Below are 12586 nucleotides of genomic sequence, written 5' to 3'. Positions count from 1 at the left end.
GCCTCGGGCGCTGCCGGCACGTGGCCCCGGACGTGGGGGGGCGCCGCAGGCAGCGGAGGCCAGTGCCAGGCACTCTGTGCCCCCCACCCCCGCACGCACACACAAGGGCCCGGGCCGGAGGAAACCAGGGCGAGCTCCGTGTTTGCTGGAGGAGTGGGGGGAGACATGGTTCCCTGACAAAAAGAATTCGGCTCCTCCTGCTTCATTCTATTCTAAGACAGCAGTAAAAATAAGGAAAGCCCTACCCTTCCTCCTGGGGGCTGCCCCCCCAACAGCACCCCGCGCCTGCTGAAGCACTTAGCCAGCCCCCAGGGACATGCACAGGCCGCTGGGCCTGGGCCCAAGGACAAACAAGGCTGGGGTCCTCCCCTCAGGAGCTTACAGCTATGCTGGGATTGAATAAATAACCAGAGGACAGAGCCATAAATCAGCCTGAGTGTGAGGAGGGGGGCCGAGCGCGCCAGGACCTCCCCCGCCACCAACCCTCCCCCACCGCGCCCGGCCTGCGGCTCCCGCCAGCCAGGTCTGCAGACCAGCTGTCCCGCTCCCTCTCCCTCAGCCTGGAAGCCAGCAGCTATTTTTTTCACCTTGCCTCATCCGAAGCAGTAACAGCCCCAGAATCGGAGGACAGGGATTTCACGTGCAGTTCTTCAAGTACACATCCCGTCAGGCTGCTGAAATCTGCCCACAGGCCACTGAAACCACCCTACCGCTCCAGGAACACCACGCCCTGTCACCCGAGGCGCAGGGGAAGCCACGGCGGGATGGGCGCCTGTGCCCGGCCCCGTCACCCCGCTCAGCCCTGGCTTCGAGACTAGCCACTCACCTCTCTCCGCTCTGACGGACACACAAACGTGATGGTCACTGCCGGGCTGTGGCCAGCACAGAAGTCCGGCGTGGCCGCCTCCTCCTTCACGTAACTCAGGACGAGCCTGTGTGAACCACAGTGAGCAAGGAGTGTTACACAAGCCGAAACCACTTTTTTATAAGTAACAGAGCTCGTCTGTTGCCCTCAGCAAACGCCCAGGCCCACGCTGGACGGGGCTACGTCCCATTAAAATGTAAACGAGGTCACACACAGAAAGCCTTCGTTCATGGCCACTTGGGGAAACAACAACAATTTGAAAGTAAACTCCAGTGAGTATTTTGTTTTGAAAATAAACAAATGAACGACCAACATGTAACTCTAAAAGCTCTGTTGGAGTAAAACAAACAAAACACAATTACGAAGGCCCCAACAAAGCAAGCCAGCAGCGGGCAGCCCGGAGCAGCCCGGCCCGCCCCGCCGGGAGCCGCAGCTCGCTGCTTCCTGTCGCAGGCGCCCGATGGGGTGGGTGGGGGCGGCCGGCGGGTCCCGCCGGGAGCCCGGAGCCAGAGGGCGAGCTGGCGGCGCCGGGCTCTCCCGCTAAGTCTCCGGGTCTGAAGACCTACGAGCTGTCACCCAGGTACCGGGACCGCGCAAGCCGCAGCCGTCTGCACCTCACCCCAGCACCTCGGCGAGTGACTGCTGGGAAGTGAGGTCCTCAAGGCAGGGAGTGAGCGAGGGGCGCCCGGGCCGGGCCGCCAGGTCTGGCTGGCGTCGTGGGGACCAGGGGACAGGGAGGCTGGGGCGCGGCCCGCGGAGGGCAAGGGGCACGCCGGCCGCCCACCCGCGGGACAGAGCCCGGCGGGAGCCTGCCCAGGTGGCCCGGCCGCACCGCCCCGGCCAGGGAGCCGGGCCTCTGCCCACCCCAGGCCGGCTCACACGCGCGCAGGTCTCGGGGCGTGAGTCATGTGGGTCACGCTCGTGTTTTCTGGGCACCGAGTGTGACCTGTGAGGGCAGCCCCGGCCCACCCAGACGAGGCGTCTACACGGGCAGGGACAGCGAGATCACGTCCCTCGTCGAGATCTCTCCCCGCGAGCCGTGTGTGATGAGGACACCCCACCCGCCGGGCCCTGCTGGGAACAGGGTGCCGCCGCGGCCGGACGGGGAGCCGAGCCCCTGAAAGGACGCCAGCGAGTGGCCACTGCCTTTCACAACACAGAGGAGCGTGGACCCCGAGCGGCTTCGCGGGTGACTGGGAAACGGGGCGGCGCAGCTTGGGCAGTGAGCGCAGGCGAGGCCGGATGGTGGTGGGGTCTGGCTTTCGCTGTGGGACAAGGAGTCGGCTGGGGGCAGCCGCGGCCCGGCAGGACCAGTACTGGACAGGCAGGCGCGGGGAGGGACGGCCCTCTCCCCGCGACAGCCGGCCCTGGCTGAGTCACGAGCCGGGAGCGGACCCACCTGTTGTTGCTCAGGAATCTCAGGCCCTCCTTGGGCTGGCCCACGTCGAATGCCCGGCCCCCTCGCAGCAGGCAGGCGGCGGTGCCGGGGGGGCACTCTCGCAGCTGCGGGCTCGAGTCCCGCAGCGAGTCTGAAAAACACAACGTGGGGGCCGCGTCGAGCCAGGTGGCGGGCGGCGGGCACACCGCCCCGCGCCCAGGGTCCCTTTGAAAACACGAGCAGCTTTTTGAAACCATCTCCTGACAGGAACATAGGTGGCAGTTTGGAGACAAGGGGGAGCTGTGGTCACAGGCAAGACCTTGAGCAAGCCAGAGGGCGGCTGAGCCAGCGGCCCCGCCCGCAGGGAGAAGGAATGCGAGGCCTGCACCTGGCACAGAAGAGCCACCGAGAACAGGGACTGGTCTGTTATTCATAGACAAGGAATGTGCCCCTTCCCTTGGAGATACGCTAACTTCAGCACGATCTGCTGTCAGCTATAAATAAACGAAAAAATGCAGGCGCTCCCTGGATTCGCTGGGGGGAGGGGGCGCAGGAAGAAGCACGGGCAGTTCTGGGTTCCCATCTGAAGCCCCATGTGCCGTCTCTGTGACATCCGTCTAACTGCTGATCTCCCCAACTGCGCCTCGCAGCTTTGGGGGGCACGAAGGGCCAGGGGAGACGTGCCCTGCGAGCCCAGCCCAGCGCCCGGCGAGGACAGTCACGAGCACAGCTGCAGCTGTCTCCTGCCCGCCCGGCCGCCAGCTGCTGCCCCAGGCTGTCTGCTCCGTGCTCCTGCGCACAGCCTCGCCCGCGTACGAGCCCCAGGACAGCAGGGGCCCGCACATGCCCCGCGCAGAGCCCCCCCCAACGGGAGCGCCTCGCAGGGCACAGCCCGCCAGGAGCGAGAACGTGGCCGGGCTGAAGCCACCCCGGGGAGGGGCCAGCGCCCTGCAGACACCAGCAGGCCAGCGGGAGACCTGTCCTCATGGCGCCTGTCATGAGATGCACACATGGGTGGGCTGTCACCCACACCTTGGCTAGTGCCCCTGTGCCACGGGCCCTGACAACAGGCTGACTGCTTATCTGCTGAAAACACAACGTGAAGCAGGTCTCCAGGCATGCACGAGGCGTGGCCAAGCCACAGCTGTCGCCGGGGGCCCCAGGGTCGCCACCAAGCCTGGCATGAGGCTCTGGGCAACTGCCTTCCTGGGGTGGAGAGTGGTGGAAACTGTGACCAAAGTCACTGACATTCAACTCTAATTGCCAGTCAATTGGAAAGAAAAGACCTGTCTAAGACCAGTAAACTTGGATAAACCCCAAAATGATTAAAAGAAAAAAAAAAAAAAAGGACCAGGAGTCTGAATGTTTTGCAAACTGAAAGACACATTACTCCAGAACTCAATCGCCTGTAAACTCTGCACTTTATCATTGAGCTTCAATTACAGGCGTTTAAAACAAAAACTTTGCACATCTGCCTTCTTCCAGGACATAAAATCCTGCCCAAGAACAGAGTCATCTCTGTGGTGAGGGGCTGGCGGTGTGCAGCCCCTGCCCTGTTAGAAACCGCGAGCCCAGTGAGCACGGGCAACCGGCGAGATGGGTGAATCCCTGCACCACGGCCAGCCCCGCCCACCCGCCAGTTCTTTTTTTTTTTTTTTTTTTGTCTTCAAACTTGTCCTAGCGCCAAAGTCCTATGTACTGTGTGAAAAATGGGAACAGGAGGAAAACACTCAAAAATGATCCGCTTCTTATGGTACGTGACGAGGCATCGTTTCACAGTACTGCAAAGCCTGCAGGGTGCACACAGCTCCACGCTGCCAGCACAGCGGAAAAACAGCGCTGGCCCGGGGCTACCAACACACTGCCTCAGAGGGTGCGAGAAGTTACTGACGGACCCAGCAAGGGCCAGGACACCCGGGATGGCCCTGCAGGGACACAGGCCACGCACGGGCTCAGTCAGTCTGCAGGCGCCACGCACACGCCAGGAGAGCAGCGGGGCGGGGGGCGATGCTGGGCCCCCTCGCGCCCCCTTGTCCCGCCTGGAACTGAAGGCGCCCGGGGCCACACAGCCAGGCTCCAGGCCCTACCCTGCCCTCCCACGACCCCCGGCCCCAGGACGCCAAGCCAACGTGCTCCCCCTCACCGGGAGTTGGATTTAGACCTGAGAACTGTGAAACCCAGAGTGGGCCGAGAGTTCCGACGGAGTGCAAGTCACTGCGAGTAAAGGGGTGCGGAGAACCCCAGCCGGGACACGGCGTTCTCGTGGGCCTCGCCCAAGGAACGAGGGTGGAAGGGTCCCCGAGCCCGCCCGCACCGCGCCCCCAGGCTCCACACCTATGTCTCTACAGACGTTGATGAACAGGGACGTGTCCAGGTCAGAGTCGTCCACCAGGTAACCCCCGCTGATCTTGATCAGCGGGTTCAAGTCGCGCTTCTTGAGCTCCCCGTCAAACACCGAGCACGGCACCTGGAGGAGGGAAGAGAGTGAGACCTCAGCACCCTCCGGCTCCACACAGCGGCCTGTGCCCTTCACCTGTCACGCCGGCCTCGTTCGCAGGGCGAGCACCGTCTCCAAACGCGCCCTCGGCCCACCGAGACCCGCCCTCGGCTTGCCTCAAACCCACAGTGCGGGGTGCCTGCCCCTGCCCCGCCTACATGCTGCACCCCCACACCCCCCGACCCTCCCCCCCCCCGGGTAAAGCACTGACCCCAGCGAATCTCCCACCAGCCAGGTCTGCAAAAGACCCGCTCGGTCCTTCCAAAATGGCTCCGTGCTCAGAGGGCGGCAGCATCCCACCACACCCAGAACCAGACCCGCCCCGGTGTCCAACCCGCGGATGCCCACCCGCCACGGGGCTCCCGATGCGGGCAGCCCAGGGGCACCCAGAGCAACCAGGTCCTCCCGACGCTGTCACCTAAGCCAGCCCTCGCCAGCCTGCTCCCCCACCACGGCACCGAGGCCTGGAGGGCGCCACTGCCTGCTGGCCGAGCACAGGCTCCCTGGGCCAGGCTGCAGCGACGCCCAGACCCAAGCATCTGCCCGAGAGCGTGAGGTAGATCCCTCCTTGCGGCAGCCAGCACCCCCTCCGTGGACTTGGGGTACAACCATTCTCATCTGTTTCAGGGTGCCAAAGAGGCCACTGAGGTTGGTGGCATCCTGTCTTTTAAAAGTCCCGCCGAGATTACAAGTGATGGAAAAAGGCACAAAATGATGTAAAAATAATTATAATAAATATTTTTTAAAAGTCTCACCTACTGGGCCTTCCTGATGCGCAGGGGTTAAGTCCCAGCACTATCACCCCAATGGCCTAAGTCCATCCCTGGCCAGGGAGTGACCCGCGTGGTACAGCAGACCTCTCCTGTCTCCCTGCTGCTCCCCTCAGCATATAGTTTAGTAGACCTGTTCTGCTCCCCTCTCTGTCTCTAGTGAATCCTCTCACATCCCCCAACTCTGGCCTGACCTGCACCCCAGTTCTTGTATGCATAAATACATAAATAAATCTTAAAAAAAAAAAAAAAACTCATCTTATCTGCAATCATCTCAGAGTTCCACATTATCCCTCTCTGTGGATCATTTTCCCAAACTGTAGCCTTTCAGGAAGAAGTGATTCACGGGCAACTCTGTTTACAGAAGCTAACTGCTTAATCTTTAACTTCTACATTTTTCTGAGAAAGATGGTATCAGACCTGCGGGCTCTGACCCACTGACCCTCCTCTCCACGGCAGCTCCCAGGGGCCCGAAGAGCACCGCTGGTGACGTCAGTCTGTCCTCCTCGGAGCCCCGGGGCACGCGAACATGTCCTTTTGGAGGGTCTCCGAGCCCAGTCTGCCGCCTACCGCGTTATCTCGGCAGAGGGCTGGGGTGCGGGGTGCCAGGGTGGGGCACCCCGCAGGGTCAGAGGCTGGCGCGCCCGTCCCTTCCCGCAGAAAAATGGGGAAGCAGCAGCGAGGGGCTCCTGCCCTCCCTGCTGGCTCCAGGGAGACCGCAGGGCCCCTCCGTCATCCATCTGGGGGTCTGCAGGACAGGGCCGAACTGCCACCCAGAGAGGCGGGCGGGGCGCCGCTCTGGGGCCACCCGCCAGAGCCCCGAAAGCAGAGGGAGCAGGCGGCAGGGAAGGGGCCAGTGTGCAAGGCCAGGCGCCGGCAGGCGTCAGGCCCAGCAAGAGGCCCTAGGGCCGGGGAGCAGCCCGCGACCCCCGCTGCAGGCCTGAGCGCTCCTGGCCGCCTCCCTCCTCCGGGAAGGAACAGGAGACACGCCTAACACAGCGCCCCACAGAGCTGGAGCGAGCATCGGAAAAACAGTCAAGGCTCCTGGGGAAAATCCTCCCACTTCCTGCTCTGTGGAGCAGAGCAAAGGAGACATTCATAAGAGCAGGAATGCAGCAGCCGGCGGGCGGTGGTCTGCCAGCTCAAGCACCACACACTAAATCACCCTGGCCGCGCTGTGTGCACACGGGGCGGATTCATGCACCTCCGGGAAGACGACCAGCAGGCAGCAGGCCCCGGAGAGGGGGTGGGGCAGAGGGCCGCACAGCTCCAGGGTCACCCCCAGGCCCCCCCAGACCGGCCGGCGCAGCAGGGGCCGCCATCTCTGCTCTCCCAGTCACTGAGTCTGCTGATGCAAAACTACAACTGAACCAGGAGACGACGGCGGAGTGTGGCGGTGGAGCGCGGGACAGGCCTGGTGGAGTGAGGAGTTTTCACAAGTATATTCAACACTTAGTACAACTTCCGAAGTTGTAAGCAGCCTCTGAGGTGTGACCACGTCTTACTGCAGACAGAGAAAGGCGAACATGCCTTCTCGTGATTGGCACTAGTGACGTGAGCGCTCTCTCGAGCAGCCTCTGCTCTCGGGCCGGTGGCGCTCACCTCGGCCTTCACGCCTCCAGTCTATGCGCTCCCCAGGAGCAAGAACCCGTCCACATGTTATGAAATCCCCACTGCCTGGCGGCCAGTCAGCCCCGGGTAAGTGAAAACTGGGCGACTGGAGCCCGCTGCACCCACACCTGAGGTACTCCCTGAGGACGGTCGGCCCAAGCCCCATCGTCTCTCCATCTGCCTCCAAGGACAGAGAATGCGTGCAGGCCACTCGCCCAGCTCGTCCGTCTCCGTTCTGAGCGCAGGGATGGCGGCTCCCTCTCCCAGCGACACGATCCCTCCCTCAGTCAAGTTTCCCAGCCACCCTGAGCAGGCAGCCTGCCAGAGGGACCCCACCCCCCGGGGCCCCCAGGAAGACGGGCTCCCCTGAAACAAGCCCCTTTTCTCGGCCCTCAGGGCTCCTCTCTGGCCCGCCCGCCACGTGAGACCCCGATTCCCGAGGCTGTGATAAGGGCGGCGGGGCAAAGGCAGACGAGGGCTCGGCTGCAATCTTCTGTTTGCATGTTTGCTTTGGGGGTTTTGCTTTCACGATCTGTAAGTGCAGAAAGCCCTTTCTTAGCGCTGGGGTCCAGGAGCTGGGTTTGACCCACGCCGCGGCCAGACTTCAGCACACAGCACGGCGCGGTGAGATTCCGCAGACCAGGCATTGCCTGAGGGGGGGACGCACCGCAGCAGAGCAAGGGAGGGGAGCCGGAGGGTGCCCCGTGGGGTGGGACCCCAGAGGCCAGGAGGAGGTGCCTGGGGCCCAAGCAGCCGCTGTCTCCACCACCATTTCACAATAAAATCACATGGAACCATCCCTCGAATGACATCCAAAAATTGACGATTTTACCCCAAAAGGTGAATTGCAAATCTTAAAGCTCCCAGGTGGCATTTCACAAGCATGTGACCTTAAAGTGACCTTGTTACCTCTTTATGGGCTTTAAATATGTCTTTCTTGCAGGCTGCAGAAGTCCTCCACTCGAAGTAATGCACGCAGTTTGTGGCAGTGACAAACTCAGGAGTTCCCTATTTAAAGGAGAAACAAAAGCCAGTCCTGTAATGCTTTCTTCTGTTTTAAAGCATTTTAAAGAACCCAGCAAAGACTCTAAAGGTAACCATGCGAAGGCAGGGGCGGAGGGGAGCAACTGTTTCAGTTAAACAAGGCCGTGGAGAAGTTCCCAACCCCAAAAACTCTGAGCATAAAGCTTCATGAAATCACACTGGAATTTTGGTGTAATCAGTCCAAAACTGTCCCACTGCCCCAACTATGTGAGCAGAGTAAGCTCCTGGGGGGTCCTCAGAGTGCTTCTGCTCAGACTCCAGCATTCTCCAAACCAGCGCCAACAAGTCGGGGCCAGAAAACGTGACCTCATGCTTCCTGTCCGCGGGGGGAGGAGGCCCATCTGGACGCGGCCAGCTCCTACACCAGCCCAGCCCGCCCCGCCAGCCCGCCAGCCCGCCAGCCCGCCAGCCCGCCCCGCGTGGGACACCAGCGAGCTCCTGCACCAGCTCCCACACGTGAGGGCAGCTCCTGACCTCGGGGCCAGAGCTCCTCCTAGCTGGGCCCCCAACATCATGAGTGGGCGCAGGAGCCTCGATGGGGACTTCCCACCACCCTCCCTCAAGCAGAGCACCCACAGAATCCTTCCAACTCTGCTGCCTGCTGATGAATAGAGAACTCTCGAAGGAAACTAGCTCGAGTGAAAGCAGCAGCTGGCCGTTCCTGCAGCGGGGGCCTCCATGTTGCACCCCGCAACAGGCTGAGTTTTGCTCCCAAAGTTTCAGCAAGGACCACTGGAGGCAGGAGCCAGGCCGATCCAAACTCAGCCAGCCAGTTCTGTGTTTAAGCTCTCCAACGGAGACATGGGCCTGAAGGAGTCCCAGCACCAAGTTCCCTTCCATGTCAACCAATTACTTTAAATGAAAATTCAAAGCAATCTGGTTGCCACATGAGTTTTGTCCGTCCTGCTTTTTTAGAAATTTTGAGTTCTTAGCCCTGCTTAGAGAAGGTTCCCGGGGTTTCATACACAGATGGCTTTTCCTGAAAGCCAGCACCTATTTACTGAAAGTCTATTTTAAATGCTAGATTAAGAATCCCCCCCCAAAAAAAACTACAATATGCAGAATAAGAACATCATGCTTTAAACAATGTGCCCCAAACTCCCTTCGACACCACATAATTCTCAACAAGGTTGGAAACCCCGTAACCTACCGACACTCCAAGTTAATAGAAGCAAGGAAGGAAAAAGCATTAACACACAACACGCAGTCTGCTAAAAACAGAAAATAAAATGCCGGAAAAAGAGGATTTAGAAAGAAAAAAAAAAGCGGGCCTGCAGCATGAGCATGAAACAGCGCTTTGAGCTTCCACTCAATTCATCACTGTGAGCCAGTTTCACACAGGACGTGGGTCGAGTTTCACCTGAAAGTTGCAACTCTAGGCTTACAGTTCGGTTACTTCTGGGTTCTTCCCAGTAACTTAACAGGCTTTCTGCTTACTTACTGCCATATTCTTGGAACACTGTGACAAAATGGCAAAGGGGCAAACACTGCTCACAAAACCCAGATTGCAGAGGGCTGTGAACTCACCAAGGTTTTCCCACATAGGAAGGTGATGCTACTCTGGACTTTGTGATTTGAATTCTGTGGCTCGCAGCTGGTTGTTGTGTTGAATTCCAGAAGAGATCTGGTTGCACTTCTCAAATCAGAGTTCCCTGTTTGAAAAAGAAACATGAACAAGCTGAACACACGTACAGCCATAAAGCAGGCGTAAGAAAATACAAAAAGGGGTGCTATGATTCAGCAGCAAACCTAGTAAGTTAAAACTCCATCCCAGAAGTGTCCATTTTAAACAGCACCCCCATCCACTCTGGTGTTCACAAGCCAAACATCTCAGAATGAATCCAACTTTCTCTCATCTACCATATTCTACAGATCAGAGAGTTCTAGTAGCTTTAGCTCCATCTCAAGACCATCCACACCTCTCTGTTGCTGCTACCTAAAGCACTCTCTTCTCCTTCCTGAGCACTTGCGATAGCCACCACATGGCTGGGTCCCCTTACATCCACTCGTCGCGCCCACACCCTGCCAATCCTCTCCCACCATGTTACACCTACAGGCTCTTCAAGAACATGATCATGGTTCAGCTGCTCAAATTCTCCAATAAATAACCTCCCATTTTCATGCCATAAAATCAAGCTTTCTTAAGTAGCCCACCAGTAGGGTGATCATGTCTTAGTTTGTCTGATAAATTAAATGTGTATTGATTTATGTGTAGAAGAACTGGAGTACAGGCCAGCAGTACAGGAGTGGGAAGATTTACCAGAGAAAGAGTGGGGAGCAGAACAGGCGGATCTAATGAAACACATTGCACTGTGGAGAGCAGCGGAAAGACAGGAGAGGTCTGCTGCGCCCTGTGGGTCACTCCCTGGCTGGGGATCGAACTTAGGCCATAGCAGTGAGAGTGCTGAGACTTAACTTCTTAGGCAACCAGAGAGGCCCTGAGGAATTACTGTGATTGCTAGTCTCTCCAAAATAAAAGAAGACACTAGAATAGAATCCAAGTGACTAGATAAAGAGAGACAAGTGTGAATCAAACCTTAATATATGAGTCACAGCATATGAAATCACTGGGCAAAGAGATTGTTCAATAACAAGATGGCATCCACCATGGAATTCCAATATGGGAGGGAAAAGTGGATCATTGCCTACCACTGGGTGCAAAAATCAACTCTAATCAATTCCAGAGGTAAATTACCCCAAAAAGATAAACTTTTAGACAGTTATGTTTTAGATTTTAATTAGAAAGCATTTAAGACTCAAAAGCACTAGCTATTAAAAAAATCAGTTAAGTTTGATTACTAAATGTAAAAGTTTAGAGTCATCAAAAAGCTTAAAGAAGAACCAAGTTATACACTTGACAGAAAGCTGTCATTTAGAATATACTCATGGACCCAAAATTTTATAATTCTAGGAAATGATACGAACTAACAGAGAACACACAGAGGTGGGTAAGAAAACACACCCTAGTCACCTTATGGTGAATCTTAATATGAAAGGCACAGAAAAAACTCAAACGCCTTTTGATAGGAAACCATGGATCACAGACCTGAGAACCACCAGTAACATAAAAGGGACAAAACGTGACCGGCACACGGGAGAAACACGGAGACGTCTGGCACCCCGGTGCCAGCCAGGGCGGCAGAGCAGCGCACCAATCACAGCGTCACACTGACAAAGGCGGCCGCCAGCTGACAGGCGACACCACCACGGCTCCGTGCTGCTGGTCCCACAACACCCGCCTGCGTGGCATCACGGCCTAAAACAGCACACTCACGGGCCCTGTCCTGGAAGTCTGCTCTTAGGGACAAGACAAAACCAGACACACACGTACATAAAAGAACATCTTTTGTGTTTGTCACATTAGCAAAAACGTAAAAACAACCCGTGTCAGTCAACAGCAGGTAAATTAGCTCTGGAAGACCCACAACAGAAAATACTCCGTAGGAGTGACAGCATCCTACAGTGAAAGACAGCAACTGTTTCCCAACGAATGTAAGATTGTTACTGTTTAAGTCTCAAAATGTCCCACAGTCTGATAGAGACTTTCCATAAAGGTAACAGAAGCACATGCACACAGACTTTTGGGAGGGATTTAAAAAAAAAAAAAAAAAACTAACACAGGAAGTGGGTGAGTGATTACATCCGTGAGGGGGGATGGGAACACTATTTATTGCCAAGTCCTACATCTTCTCAGAGATGGGGTCTACCATGTGACCCAACATAAATAATAGAAGGATGTTAGTCCGTAGAGTAAGATGAGTGTGTATCGTGGATCTGAGATGATCCCTGGTTCCATAGGATCCATCCACCTGAGGTCTTACAGAAAAATAAAAGGCCGGGGAGGGACGAAAACGAGGTGCCTGCGGAGGGGGTTCACGAGCACCCGCGCTGCGCCAGGCAGACCGCACAACGGGCCGCGCGCTCGCGCGCCTGCGGGTCCGTGTCTTGCGCGAAACTTCGTCTTTCGGCCCGAGACCTCGGAAAATCTTTTCCGAGGCCGAAAAGGCGCCGAAGCGCGGCCGAGAGTCGCGATTCGAGAATTCGGCACCGCGGACAGCGCCCCGCGGACAGCTCCTGGAGCCCCGCCCCGGGGGCGTTTCTGGGGCCCAGCGGCGGGGCGGGGCCTTGGCGCGCCCCCCTGCGTGCACACGCCAGGAGACCCGGGGGAGGGCGCAGGCCGGCAGGAAGCCAGCGGCGCGCTCGGCGGCGGCCACGAGAGGGCGCGCACGGGCCACGCCCCCCACTTTAAAGACCCTCCCCGGAGCCTGTCCCCCCCAGAAGGCGGCCCCTTCCAGCCCTGTGCGGAGAGCTCCTGTGGGCTCCTTCTAACCGCTGTGTCCGCCCGGAGGAGGACTTGAACAGGGCTCTGGCCTCGGGCCGCGAGGGACCCGCCACCTCTGCCACCGCCGCGCGGGGCACCG

The 12586-nt window shown here is 58.1% G+C and overlaps 1 protein-coding gene across 1 annotated transcript in view; it reads right to left on the bottom strand.

Annotated features, from left to right (window-relative positions):
• The window catches only part of IGF2R (insulin-like growth factor 2 receptor), a 112992-nt gene that overhangs the window by 46050 nt on the left and 54356 nt on the right, over positions 1-12586 (bottom strand). The window contains exons 4-8 of the mRNA XM_012735188.1: positions 9693-9817; positions 8031-8129; positions 4578-4710; positions 2265-2394; positions 827-932 (exon numbers count right to left, since the gene is read on the bottom strand). Coding sequence (XP_012590642.1) covers positions 827-932; positions 2265-2394; positions 4578-4710; positions 8031-8129; positions 9693-9817 — 593 coding nt within the window. The remainder of the gene's footprint in view (positions 1-826; positions 933-2264; positions 2395-4577; positions 4711-8030; positions 8130-9692; positions 9818-12586) is intronic.

The sequence above is a fragment of the Condylura cristata genome, unplaced genomic scaffold (assembly GCF_000260355.1).
Source record: "Condylura cristata isolate star-nosed mole 26May11 unplaced genomic scaffold, ConCri1.0 scaffold00001, whole genome shotgun sequence".
Taxonomy (NCBI): domain Eukaryota; kingdom Metazoa; phylum Chordata; class Mammalia; order Eulipotyphla; family Talpidae; genus Condylura; species Condylura cristata.
The sequence above is the reverse complement of the archived record's forward strand: the minus strand, read 5'-3'. Positions and strand labels throughout refer to the sequence as shown.